The sequence below is a fragment of the Vulpes vulpes genome, chromosome 12 (genome assembly GCF_048418805.1).
Source record: "Vulpes vulpes isolate BD-2025 chromosome 12, VulVul3, whole genome shotgun sequence".
In the NCBI taxonomy this organism is placed as follows: Eukaryota; Metazoa; Chordata; class Mammalia; order Carnivora; family Canidae; genus Vulpes; species Vulpes vulpes.
The window spans coordinates 38713710-38728092 of NC_132791.1; the positions used below are offsets into that span (position 1 = coordinate 38713710).

The window sequence follows — 14383 nt, forward strand, 5'->3', positions numbered from 1 at the left end:
TTAAAGGCCGATACTGGGGCACCTGGCTGGCCTAGACAGTGGAGAATGGGACTCCATCTCAGGGTTGAATTTGAGCCCCATGTTGAGTATAGAGATCCCTTAAAAAATTTTTTTAAAATCTTAAAAAAAAGAAGGCTGATACATTATACTTTTGGTACTTTATAATATAAAGTCTGTTATAACCACACGCATTTAATCTGAGGTTTATAGGATTGACCAAGAAACTGCATCTAAAAATCACATCATCCACACATTTAAATATAAAGTTCTCTGAATCATATTCTGCAAGTTTCAGGCTTCTGATTGGTGGCACTGAAGATTTATGAGTGTTTCAAAATGAAGAGATTATTTTCATTTACTTATTTTGTTTGTTTCAGGTAGCCTTTAAGACAATTATAAAAAACTGGTCAAATGTCATCTGCTCTGTGATGGTTTCCCCAATCTCCTAGGCAGTTAATTTCTCTTTCATGATCCCACACCACAGTATTTTGTCAAAAATTTTATTATATTTCAACATATTTTTTCTCTTTCATGTCTCTCTGTTTTAAGATCCTCTAGGACAGAAATTATATCTTAATCAATTCTGTAACCTCAGTACCCATAGCAGAAACTCAGGGAGGGAGTGGGAAGGGAAGGAAGGACACAAATTACAAACAGACTCTAAGAATACCAAGAGGTCTAAAGAATGATTGTAATGTCTTTCCAGATTCTATAGATTGAGTGACTGGTAAGAAAAGCATTGTCCAAGACCAAAGGTTTGGGAAAGCTGTGGATATGTTGGTATTTTGAATACTTACATATACAACAAATTCAGTATTTCCATGGTTTATTGCCAGTTTTCACTCTTAAAGAAATAAGGTGGCTCTTCTCTGCATGTTTTTGGCTGCCTTTGTCTTGCAGAATTGTTTCTAACACAAAACTACTCCAAAATTTATTTTAGATAGATATTATTCATTCTGTGAAGAATATGTATCTTGGCTATCTACAAAGACTATGTATTTCAACTTGTCATTTTGTACAGAGAAAATGTCTTATCACAAAATAAGTAATAGAAGAAATTATGGAGATTTCTTTTAAATTTTAAGTTAGTTGGTCAGTGAATTAACAGTTCAAATTTCTCTTATCTCTCTTTCAAAATACATACAATCTCCTGAAAAACAATGCACAGTACATCAAAGTGAGAATCTGTGACCTGTAATCTTCTCCCACATTAATGACTCAGTCTATGATCTGATTACATCATAAACCTCCATCTGCTCATCTACAATGGGGGTTGGATATAGTCAGTTATTTTCCAACCTATTTGAAGCCTTGGAGATTCTGTGTGTTGGGGGAAAGGAGGAAATAGAACACAATTAAGAATTTCCTCTCTTAAAAAAAGAGTTGAAAAATCACTATGCTGTATTAATTTATAAGCATTATTTAATATCTAAAGTCCAATTATTCTATTTGTTTAGGCTATTAAAGACTGTGAACGGTCTCATACTTTAAACTGGAAAAATAAAATACCAAATGCATGCATGTACTTCCTAAAATCAAATAATTTATGCAATGGAAGTCACCCAATTCTAATTCTTTTTTTTTTTTTTTTTTTTTTTTTAAATTTTTTTTTTTATTATTTATTTATGATAGTCATACAGAGAGAGAGAGAGAGGCAGAGACACAGGCAGAGGGAGAAGCAGGCTCCATGCACCGGGAGCCCGACGTGGGATTCGATCCCGGGTCTCCAGGATCGCGCCCTGGGCCAAAGGCAGGCGCCAAACCGCTGCGCCGCCCAGGGATCCCATAATTCTAATAGTATCTGCTCACAACAGTTGCCCATATTGTCATGTAACCACAAATGAAACATGGCCTTTCAGAGATCAAAGACTAGGAGTCATTTTTGCATTGAGTAAGCTAGCCAATTATTACACTAATGTAATTTTTAGTATCATAAGCATTAAAAAGACATATTTAAGGAACTGAATTATTATTTTTAAAATACCTGCACTATAAATTGTAACTCTCTTCTTTCTGCATCCCATTGTTCTGCTTGTAATCTAAACTCCTCCAGTGCTGTCTCCCTGATATGAGACTCCATCTCATTCTTCTCCTGCTGATGTTTTTCCAATGCTTCCTTTATATGAATAAAATCTTGCTTTACTATTAGATCAATGAACATCATCTTTCTTCCTTCATCCCCAATTCAAGTGTACAAAGGACTCTCCTTACCTATAGATGGCTAAAACTCATAATTTATGTTAAAATCATTAATAGAACTCTATTATATTTTGATCATCAGAATGCAGATTACATGTAGTCTACATGTAAAGTAGGTAACATAGAAAGTTCTAATTACCTATGAACAAACTGGATTATCCCTGATAATTTACATATAAAACTCAGAGAGTACATTGTATTTACCAAAGGTGATAAGGAAGGAATCTTTTTTTTTTTTTTTTTTTTTTTTTTTTGTTTATGATAGTCACAGAGAGAGAGAGAGAGGCAGAGACATAGGCAGAGGGAGAAGCAGGCTCCATGCACCAGGAGCCCGACGTGGGATTTGATCCTGGATCTCCAGGATCGCGCCCTGGGCCAAAGGCAGGCGCTAAACCACTGCGCCACCCAGGGATCCCCTGTGCCACCCAGGGATCCTGATAAGGAAGGACTCTTGTGCAACAAATCAGGATAAAAAAATGCTAGAATGTCAATAATTTAAAAAGTTAAAATTTTTTTGAAGGTTTGGATTTTAGTAACTAATTTCTAATTCTACAGATAATACTTCCAAAAAGCTTTTTTGGGGTGAGTTTCCCTAGTTGTACTGCATTTACAAGATCTAACACTTGGTTCAAACTCTTAAAAATATAAAATGCAGGGCTGCCTGGGTGGCTCAGTCAGTTAAGCATCTGCCTTTGGTTCAGGTCATGATCCTAGGGATCACATAGGACTTCCTGCTCAGCCAAGAGCCAGCTTCTCCTTTTCTCTTTGCCCCTCCCCCTGCTTGTGCTCTCTCACTCTCTCCCTGTCAAATAAATAAATAAAATCTTAAAAATATATATATAAAATATAGGTTCCCCAAGAAGCCCAATTTAAAACTAAGTTTCCATTAACACAAGATTGTGTGGTTGATAGAGAAGGGAGAGCCCTCTGTATCCGTATAAACAGTAGCAGTGATCTGCATAGTAAAGATTATCCTTAGAACTTTCACTAATGGAAAGTCATCACAAAAGTCTCCTCCAACTAGTGTGACTCCTATTCAACCCCAAATTCCCCCAAAGTCTGTGCAGATCAGCTCAAAGTCAGTAGCATAAAATCAAGTAGCTGAGTAAGATCACAGCAAGATCTTATAACCTGAAATGCAGCCTGACTGACTGATTATAAGGAGCTGCTGCCATTATGCTTCTTTCCCCACAGTTCTAGACATTTTACATGAGGAAGGTTATACACGGCCCCTCAGGGACCTGGGGAACCTAAACTCCCCCCATTCAGATACTAAGGGAGCCCTTGTACACACCAGGCATTGTTAGAGGATCTGGGAACATAACGCTAAAGAAACAAATTGTCTGACATGGAGGAAATCAGACCTGCTGACAATGCCATGGAACCTTGTAGTGTAACTTTTACATTTAGTAAATGCTTGTGTAAAATTACTTTCAATAAAGAGTTATTTCTCCAGAATTCTGGAAAGCCATTTACACTAGTGGTAAATGTAAAGCATTTCTATCACTTTGTTTTTTATTTAAATTGGTGCTTCAAAAAAAAAAAAAAGACAAATATAGGCAATTCAAAATCTATCTTTTAAGGGGCTGGCAACTTCAACCTTAAATCATACTTTTACTTTAGAGAGTTAAAAAAACAAAAACAAAAAACTGGAAGATAAATAGTTCAAATAATTTCAGTAAAAGGTCATCAAATATTTGGTCATGTCTGTATAAAATATACTCTACATAGAAAATGAAGTTTATATCAGATATATAAATTTTTTTATATTTATTGCATATTCAGACCAAAGTCGAGAGCCCATATTTCAAAACTTCCAAATTTTCCTACTGCTGCACCTAAAGGACAGGAGGTTCTCGTCTTCTTATACTCCCACACAAGTTAAGTTCCTTTAGTTTGATCAGAAATCTCAAACTGTTTCTCACAAAAGAAAACAACATACAAATTAATATATTGCTATAGCATATTACAAAAAACACACTTAAAAATGCCCCTGAAAGGAAAGAAAAGAGGAAGAAAGGGAGGTAGATAGGAGGAAATCAGATTTTCTTGATTTTTGGTAGATATTTCCCTTCCCAAGGATAATTTCAAATAAATGTGTAACATATCTCAATGATTCTAGAAAAATTCCTTTATAAAAATAATTTACCTGGAGGTGCCTGGATGGCTTAGCCGGTTGACTGTCAGACTCCTGGTTTCAGCTCAGGTTGTGATCTTGGGGTTCTGGGTTAGAGCTCAGTAGGAAGTCGGCTTGGGGTTCTCTCTCTCCCTTGCCCTCTGCCCCTCCCCCACCCCAGCTTGTGCACATGTGCCCACTCTCTTTCTCTAAAGTGAATAAATAAATCTTTAAAAAATAAAAATAATTTACCTGTAGGGTTTTCTCTAGCCTGCTTTTTTCTTTCATAAGTAAATCATATTCTCGATTGCAATTTTGAATTATATTGTCTCTTTCCTCCAAATCATGTTCAAATTTTCTGCATTCTTCTTTCCACTTCAGCTGGGAAGTCTGGAATGCCTTCTCGATCTCATTTGACTTTCCTTGAAGTTCTGCATTCTGAGCTATTAAAATATGAAAGAATAATAGGTATATTTACAACCACAAATGAAGTCCCTAGAAGTTCACACACCTAGGAATCGGAGTTGATTTTATATCCATATACAGTGTGAACTTAGAACAAAACATTTAACCACTTTGCTTCAGTTAGCTCTTGAAAAACTCACTGTTCTATCTAGAACAGTCTACTCTCTAATTTCTCAATCTTTTCTTTGCTTTCAGACAAAGGTGATTTTGACATGAAATCGAACAACATATTCCTAGAGGCATGCCCAAGTTTAAGTGCACCTCTAGCACCAGCTGCAATTCTATTTTTTCTCCTATTCAAGAAAATAAATCAAATGTGCATTTTTTAAACTGTGACATATAGGGCTTTTTTTTTTCTTTATTTTTTAATAAAGACTTCATTTATTTGAGAGAGCACGAAAGAGCACAGAGGGAAGAGCAGAGGGAGAGGCAGAAGCAGGCTCCCTGCTGAGCAGGGAGTGCGATGTGGGGCTCAATCCCAGGAACCCAAGATCATGACCTGAGCCGAAGGCAAATGCTTAGCCGACTGAGCCCCCCAGGAGCCACTACAGGGGTACTTTTTAAAAAGACCTAATAGATTACAGATTTTGATATTCCACTACTGGCAACAACTTAGTTGTGACACATTTACACATGAAGCTGTCACAAAATTGAAATTGGGAACTACTGTTTCACAACCCTTAGAACTATAGCTACTGACTCCACCAAGGTTCGGCTCAACTCACCTCTTATTCGAGTATTACCTCAACAATAACTAACACATCTCAACTCACTATGGCTGCTGCTCTATTTCAGAATCTAGAAAAGATGCAATGAAACACTCACAGGTCTGGCTCCATCACCTACCAACTGATTAAACTTCTCGGACTCTTAACCCTTAATGGGAGTAAAATGCCTCCTTGCTAAGCTGTTGTGAATATAAAATGAGGAAATACACACAAACACACTTGTTAAACAAACCAAAATAGAAAAAAAAAGTCAAAGTTAACAGTATTATTTTTAAATTATATCTGTGTTAATCAAAACCACGATGAGATTCCATCCCACACCAGTCAGAATGGCTAAAATTAACAAGTCAGGAAACAACAGATGTTGGCCAGGATGCAGAGAAAGGGGAACCCTCATACACTGCTGGTGAGAAAGCAAACTGGAGCAGCCACTGTGGAAAACAGTATGGAGGTTCCTCAAAAAGTTAAAAATAGAGCTATTCTACAACCCAGTAATTGCACTACTAGGTATTTATTCAAAGGATACAAATATAGTGATTCAAAGGGGCACATGAACCCCAAAGTTTATAGCAGCAATGTCCACAATAGTCAAACCATGGAAAGAGCCCAGATGTCCATCAACAGATGAATGGATAAAGAAGAGGTGTTATATATATTCAATGGAATATTACTCAGCCATCAAAATAATGAAATCTTGCCATTTGCAATGACATGCATGGAAATAGAGGACATTATACTAAGTGAAATAAGTCAGTCAGAAAAAGACATATATCATATGATTTCACTCATATGTGGAATTCAAGAAACAAAACAGATGAACATAGAGAAAGGGTGGGAAAAATAAAATAAGATGAAATCAGAGAGAGAGATAAACCATAAAGAGACTCTTCACTATAGGAAACAAACTGAGGGTTACTGGAGGGGAGCTAAGTGAGGGGATTGGGTAACTGGGTGATGAGAATTAAATAGAGCACTTGTGATGAGCACTGGGTGTTATATGCAACTGATGAATCACTAAACTCTTCCTCTGAAACTTAAATAAATAAATAAACCATGTTTGTGTTTCAAATGGATCATATATTCAAAAGATTCAAAATTCGAAGGTATAAAAGGCACAAAAAGTCTCCTCTCCAATCCAGTTACTATCTCTACATGAGATTATTCCATGGTCTAGTATCCAGACTGTAGGCAAGAAATTTAAGGTCATTTTGGTTCCCATTCCTTTGCATATGGCCTATTTTTCTTTTTGTACCTTTTGTGTCTTTCTTTTCTCTTTGAAAAAATTTAGGATCTTCACTTTGTCTCCATTCTTCTGAAATTGCATAATAAGCTTTGCCTTCGGGTGGGTCTATTTCTTGTTATAGTGGTGAATGTTCAATGGGCCCTTTCAATCTGGCAACTCATAACCTTTAGTTCTGAGATGATTTCTTAAATAATTTCATTGATGATTTATCCCTCCCTGTTTTCTCCCTTATCTCTTCTTTCAATATTACCCTATTATTCAGGTTGACCCTCAAATTTTCTTGCCTATTCTCTCCTACTTTTCCACCTCTGTCTTTTTTTTACTCTGATTTCTGGGTGATTTCTTTCATCTTCATCTATCAATGCTTCTGTTGACATTTGTCATTCCTGATTTCACATTTTTTACTTCTAAGAGCTTTCCCTTCTTTTTAATAACATCTGGTTCTCACACCATAGATGGAATATATTTTCTTTCAGCTCTTAAGATATTAATGTTACTTATTAAATCTTCTCCTCAGAGTTTCTGATTCTTCCTAATTATTTTGTTTCTCTCCGTTTTAGAGGCTCTCCCCAAGCATCTGCTAATTCTTGGTTGTCTTCTCTCAACTAGGGTAACTGTAATGGTGACACAGTTACATACCTACCCATATACCCACCACCTAGATTCTGAACTTCAGGATAGGGCTTGATAACCATAGTCCTTTACTGGAGGAGGATCTGGTTGGGTCATTTATTAGGAAACTCCCGATATCAATATCATTAGGTTTTTCCTCTTGGTTTGGTCAGATGAATAGAAGAGTCTTCCAAGTTCCCACATGGATATAGAAATCTGGGTGCTAGGGATCCCTGGGTGGTGCAGCGGTTTGGCGCCTGCCTTTGGCCCAGGGCACGATCCTGGAGACCCGGGATCGAATCCCACATCGGGCTCCCGGTGCATGGAGCCTGCTTCTCCCTCTGCCTGTGTCTCTGCCTCTCTCTCTCTCTGTGACTATCATAAATAAATAAAAATTAAAAAAAAAAGAAATCTGGGTGCTAGCTTTTGGAGAAATCAACAGAAAAAGGAGGCCGGAAGAAATAGTTTCTCAATATTCAGCATTGAGTATGCTATATTCCTGTTCTTGCTAGTCTGGAGACCCTGTATTTTATTATTTCCAGAGATTAAGCCACCCAACTCCCAGCTCCCTCTAGAAAGTGAGAGCAATCCCAGAGCAGCATGCTCTTGGGAAGGAGATCTAAGAACCTATTTGCCTCTAGAACAAAGAGCTTTCATTTAACCCTCTTTATTTTACCTACTATTGTTATTCCAATTCTTAATTCCAGAGGTATCTGGTGCTTCCAGTTCATAAACTTTTTAACTATCTAACAAGTTGTCCACCAACTGTTTATTTTAAAAGAAGTTACCAGGTTTTTCCCCAAAGTAATTGTACCATTTACTTTCCCACTTACAAAGTATAAAAGTTCCAGTTGCTCTACATCCTTACTAACATTTGGTATTGACAGTCTTTTCAATTAGCACCATCTAATGGGTACGTAGTAACAGTCACTGTGGTTTTAATTTGCATTTCTCTGAAGACAAGTGAGGTTAAGCATTTTTCATCTCATTAATGGCTATTCTTCTATTTTCCTCTATAAAATGTCTGTGAAAATCATCTGACTTCAAGAAAGTAACTTCCCATCTTTCCTAGACTTCAACCTCCTCATAATTAAATCAAAGTCATTAACTGATATATTTAGTGCCTTTCGATTCTTGCATTGATAAGTTCCAGGTAGTGTTGTGGTTATTAAATACCAGGGGTAATCAAAAATACTTCTAACCCAAGACAGCTGGCCGCAACTTGGACCAGATAACCTTTTAACATTTGTTTAGTCCCACGTGGTTAACAAAGCACTTTTCATTGTCTCTTCATCCTTAAAAAACCTACATTCAAATATCACTAAGTATGTAGTAAAACCAGGATCTAAATCTAAATCTACTGAATTCAAGTTCAATGTTCTCTTAATTAAAACTTGTTGCCGGGGGATCCCTGGGTGGCGCAGCGGTTTGGCGCCTGCCTTTGGTCCAGGGCGCGATCCTGGAGACCCGGGATCAAATCCCACGTCGGGCTCCCGGTGCATGGAGCCTGCTTCTCCCTCTGCCTATGTCTCTGCCTCTCTCTCTCTCTCTCTCTATCATAAATAAATAAATAAAAATAAATAAATAAGTAAGTAAATAAATAAATAAATAAATAAAACCTGTTGCCTACAAGAAGGTTCATAGCAACACTGGGGCACCTGGCTTGCTCAGTCGGTGAAGCATGCGACTCTAACTCAGGGTTGTGAATTTGCGCTCCATGTTAAGTACAGATTACTTAAAAACAAAAGCTTAAAAAAGAAAAGGAATGTTCATAGCAACATTACTCTTAATAACATAAAACTGGACATTACCCAAGTGCCCATTAACAGAAATGGATAAATATATGTGGTATGTCATAAAACATAATACTAAGCATCAATACAGAGTTCATACAACAATATGGATGAACTCACACACCCAATGTTGAAGGAAAACCAGACATAAAAGAGCCCATATTATATGATTCCATTTAATATGAAGCACAAGAAAAGAGGCACAATTTATCCTTGCTATTAAAAACCAGGATAGTAGTTATTCATGTGGATGGACTTCTGGTAATTTTCCATTCCATGATCTGGGAGCTTCCTATGAGTTATATGCTTATATCAGACACATTTTTTTTCTTTAGATTTTATTTATTTATTCAACAGAGAGACAGTGAGCACAAGTAGGGGGGGAGGCAGGCAGAGGCAGAGGGAGACTCCCCATGTAGCAGGAAGCCCCTGTGGGGCTTGATCCCAGGACTCTGGGATCACAACCTGAGTCAAAGGCAGACACTTAACCAACTGAGCCAACCAGGAGCTCTGGCACATTTCTTTACATATATTATACTTAAATAAAAAGATTTTTAAGTGCTCATATGCTATTTAACAGAGAGCTTCTGAGGATTAAATCTACTACATTTTTCTTTTCTAGGTACCACCCTCTAACCCTATGGATCCCAAACCCAGGCCATCAACAAAATCACCTGCAGTACTTCTTGAACATACAGACTCTCTCAAGCTGGAAATTCCTTTTTTTTTTTTTTTAATTTAAATTCAATTTGCCAACATACAGTGTAACAACACCCAGTGCTCATCACATCACATACCTTCCTTAATTCAAGCTGGAAATTCTAACTGATAGAATTAGATAGGGGTCCTATGATTTTTTTTTTCAAATCTCTATGTGATTCTGTTGATTGGATGGAACAACTGCTCTACAAAGTGATTAACAGGATTTTGAACCCCTTTTTCCATACATGCACAACATTAAAAAAATTAATGTAAAGAAAATGAATGTTCACATGAATGCTAGAAGACTTTATACACATCCAGTAAAGTCTGTCCATCAAAGGCCAAAGATTAAAAACCCTAACTCTGACCCTATATGGCGAACATACACAACAGTGAGTAATGATATACAATAAGGTTAAACCCTAGGACGCCCAGGTGGCTCAGCAGTTTAGCACCTGCCTTCAGTCCAGAGTGTAATGCTAGAGTCCCGGGATCGAATCCTGCATTGGGCTCCCTGCATGGGGCCTGCTTCTCCCTCTGCTGTGTCTCTGCCTCTCTCTCTGTATCTCTCATGAATAAATAAATAAAATGTTTAAAAAAAAAAAAAAAAGGTTAAACCCTAAGCATGGGAAAAAATAAAAGTCTTACCACAGAGTTTTTCTTGGATTCTATGTGCCTCAGCTAACCTTTCTTCAGCAGCACGTCTTCCAAGACCAACTTCCTTTCTAGCAACGGCCAGGTCATATTCCAGACTTTGTCGCAATGCCTCTCCTTTTTCAACCTCGGATCGCAGCTTGGCAATCTGACTCTCATAGCTAGCCAGCTGAAAACAAATTTTGAGATCATGAACCAGTATTAAAATATGTCCCCAAGATTATGAGTTCATGCACCCAAACATTTAAATGTCTTAGAGAAATTTGTTTCTATAATATTTATAAGACAAGAATTTATAAATTTATACTTTTCTAAAAGACTGGAAAAGAAGCACTAGCCCTACCAAATGACACTCATTAGTTTTCTAATTTTAGAGAATCCACTAGAGAAAAAAAGAAAAACAAAAATTCTTACATGATCTTATAAAAGTAAAGAGAAATCGCAAGGTTTTTTTAAAGTAGGCCCCGTGCTGGGATGCCTGGGTGGCTCAGTGGTTGGGCGTCTGCCTTCAGCCCAGGGCATGGTCCTGGGGTCCTGGGATCGAGTCCCACATCAGGTTCTCTGCATGGAGCCTGCTTCTCCCTCTGCCTGTGTCTCTGCCTCTCTCTGTGTGTCTCTGTCATGAATAAATAAATAAAATCTTTAAAAAATAAAAAAATAAACTAGGCCCCATGCCCAATGTGGAGCTTGATCTCATGACCCCAAGATCAAGAGTCACATACTCTACTGACTGAGCCAGCCAGGTACCACTTAAAAATTGCAAGTTTTAATCAGAAATAGTCATGACTAAGAAGTGAAAAAAATGACACATAGTAAGTACTTTAAGATTCATCCTCCCGGGGGATCCCTGGGTGGCGCAGTGGTTTAGCGCCTGCCTTTGGCCCAGGGCGCGATCCTGGAGACCCGGGATCGAGTCCCACATCGGGCTCCCGGTGCATGGAGCCTGCTTCTCCCTCTGCCTATGTCTCTGCCTCTCTCTCTCACTCACTGTGTGCCTATCATAAAGATTCATCCTCCCCTCTCCTCTTCCTATTTCTGAAATGAAATCAAGAAGCAAATTGCAACAAAGCATAGTTTAGTAGATATTGTCTATATTATTCCTCTTATGACATTACTGATGGAGCATGAAGTCATAAAAGTGCCAATTTTGCAGGGATTTTATGAACCAATATTTATCTAATATCTGCACAACTACATAATTAATAACCAGATTTATCTAAAATCCTTCCATGAGTTGTGTGACAGAAGATAAGTCAGAGTCAGAATAAATGATTTATAAACTCCATTCCCACTCCAAAATTCTATGATCTAATCAATGATTCATTAAATAATATTAAACACTTCCTATGTGTCAAGTAATATGAAAGATATAAAACAAACATTATAGAGCCTCTGATCTCAAGTAATGAAATTTTATAGAAAGACATACAGAATAAGTTTTATAAAAGAGGTAAAAATGTTATGATAGTTCAAAAAAAGAAGGCAAAATTATTTGCTACCAGTGGTCAAGAAAGAAATGATGGATGAGAGAGAATACTGGAAAGGCATCACGTAGGACAGCACTATACTAGGCTAGAAAAAGATGATGCCATTATCAGAAAGAAAAAAAACAAAAGAATTTCAGAAAAGCAACATCAGAAATTACCCTAAGTAGTGGTTAATATGTACAGTCCAGCAGAATGACATCCTTTTCCACATATAAAGAATAAAAAATGATAATTTTTATTTTAAAAAATTTCAGCAAAGTAAATGTCTTCAAAATACTTTTACAAGTAGGAATTTACAAATCTTTTAATAATAAAGAAAAAATCATAGAATCTTAATTACGTATTCAAGATAACTCATTTTGTTTAACATTTAGGCATTCCCAATTGTGCCAGTCATTCACCTGTTTGCCCCCAGATCTCCTCCCTATTCTTCTGCAGCTCTGCTCTGTATTGTAGGACTACATTTCCCAGGATCCCTTGACAAGTGGCCTCTCAGGTTTGGCCAATAGGAGGCATTTGTGATATACTTTTAAGGGCCAAAGTAGTGAACCCAGGGTAGTACTCCCGCTCCAGATCTAACTTCAGCAGCGTCCCTGTCTTACCTGTTGCTTCAAATTCTCCTGGACAGTCCCTCCCAGCAATCAATGAAGACCTCTTTGCAGGCAGAAATAGGGCACTTTTGCAGTGACCCATGGCTTATAGTGGGATCACAATTACTTAAATTATCATGTGCAGTTTAGAATAAAATGCCAGTTGAGGACAAAGCCCTGGAGAAATGAAGTAGGAACTGCACTTAACCATTAAGGCAGCATTGCTTATTTCAAGATCTGCAGGGTGGGAAGGCTAAATGTGACCATTAGCTTATAAACACAAAGTGATAATCTCAAGCTTTAGAATATCAGTTCAAAATAGTCAGAAAGTCAGAGTTTCTATGTTAACTTTAAAACAATCTTTTATATCTTATAGCCCCATGCTGATAAGGCTAAGGATCAGAAAGAAAATCTAATTAGGAGGAATGCAGAATCACACTACAAGTTGAATGAAGAGTCTCACCAAGTTTCTAATGTTAAGGTAGTAGGTATCAGTTGGGAATGAAGTAGGAACATAGGAGATGGGATGAGGACTTTTGGAATTAGACAAACCTGAAAATTATAACCTTCCAAATCCCCTCTAAACATCCCTTACCAACAAAAGCAGCTTCTCCTCCCTGAGACAATTTGTCATCCCTTGCTTAAAGACTTAATAATGAGCACACCTGAGACAGTTGCCTTGCCAGAGGATCTGCAAGCATACGTCCACCATTCTTTGTCACCATAGATAAATTCTGATCTCAGTATGTCACAGGTGGAGAAATGCATAGTCTGCTCCAGGAAAAAATGGCTTATGTAGCAAATGAAATGCAAGATCTTGCTAATCTTGTATTAGCAGGAACCTGTAGAACATACACAGGATTGCTTTGGACTTATAAGCTAGTTCTAACAGTTTGCTAGGGTGGGTGACTGTAGATTGAATTCAACACCAGCCGACAATCACTTCATAAGGTCAAAATGCCAGTACTTTTCTGACATAACATGGAGACTTAGGGAGAAGTGTGTGATTTAATGTGAGCAAACCAAAACTTCTCCTTTCTCTAAGTACATCCTCTTCAAGAGTGCAAAGGATATTCTCTTCCTACTTAAAATGCTATAAAATACACTGGCACAGGCAGCACAAGCACCCTTATAAAGCTCCGGAAACTAATCTCCATATACCAGAGATTATAGCAGATGATGCAGATAATGGTGGAAGACATCACAATTGAGACGGACTCCCCAATTTCAATCAAAATAATTGAATTCCAGAGTGGCAAAGTCCAAGTGGTAGGAATTAACCATTAGAAACAAGATGAAGACAGTTACTACAATGGAAAACAGGACTATAGAAGTAATCTTAGCATCCTGATCCCAAGTATTTGTGGTGGCATCTAATTGATTATGGTGCACATAGGAATTCAAGAGATGAGCAGCCTTCTTTTTTTTTAAGATTTTATTTATTTATTCATGAAAGACACAGAGAGGCAGAGCCACAGGCAGAGGAAAAGCAGGCGTCATGGAGGGAAGCCTGATGCAGCACTCGATCCCGGGACTCCAGGATCATGCCCTGAGCCAAAGGCAGACGCTTAACCACTGAGCCACCCAGGTGTCCTGATGGACAGCCTTCTAAAGCAGCTTTGTCTAATAGTTATATAATACAAGTCTCTTTTCAGTTTTCTAGTGGCAACATTTTGAAAAGTAAAAATAAATACATGAAGTTAATTTTAATGGTTTTATTTAACCCAATGTACACAAGATTGTCATTATTTCAACATGTATTCATATGAAAAATTATTAGTGAAACGGTTTGCA

General features: G+C 37.5%; 1 protein-coding gene across 15 annotated transcripts in view; it reads right to left on the reverse strand.

Annotated features, from left to right (window-relative positions):
* Positions 1 to 14383, reverse strand: part of CCDC171 (coiled-coil domain containing 171) — a 397884-nt gene that overhangs the window by 355505 nt on the left and 27996 nt on the right. For 14 of the 15 annotated variants that reach the window (XR_011995545.1, XR_011995544.1, XR_011995546.1 and 11 more), the window contains 2 exons: positions 10507 to 10681; positions 4568 to 4758 (listed from right to left, as the gene is read on the reverse strand). Coding sequence is in view for 12 of the 15 variants with exons in the window: in XM_072728228.1 (XP_072584329.1) it covers positions 4568 to 4758; positions 10507 to 10681 (366 nt within the window). In the remaining 3 variants the exon portion in view is untranslated. Of the gene's footprint in view, positions 1 to 1984; positions 2117 to 4567; positions 4759 to 10506; positions 10682 to 14383 lie in introns of all 15 variants that reach the window. The other variant, XM_072728234.1, reaches the window with a different exon arrangement.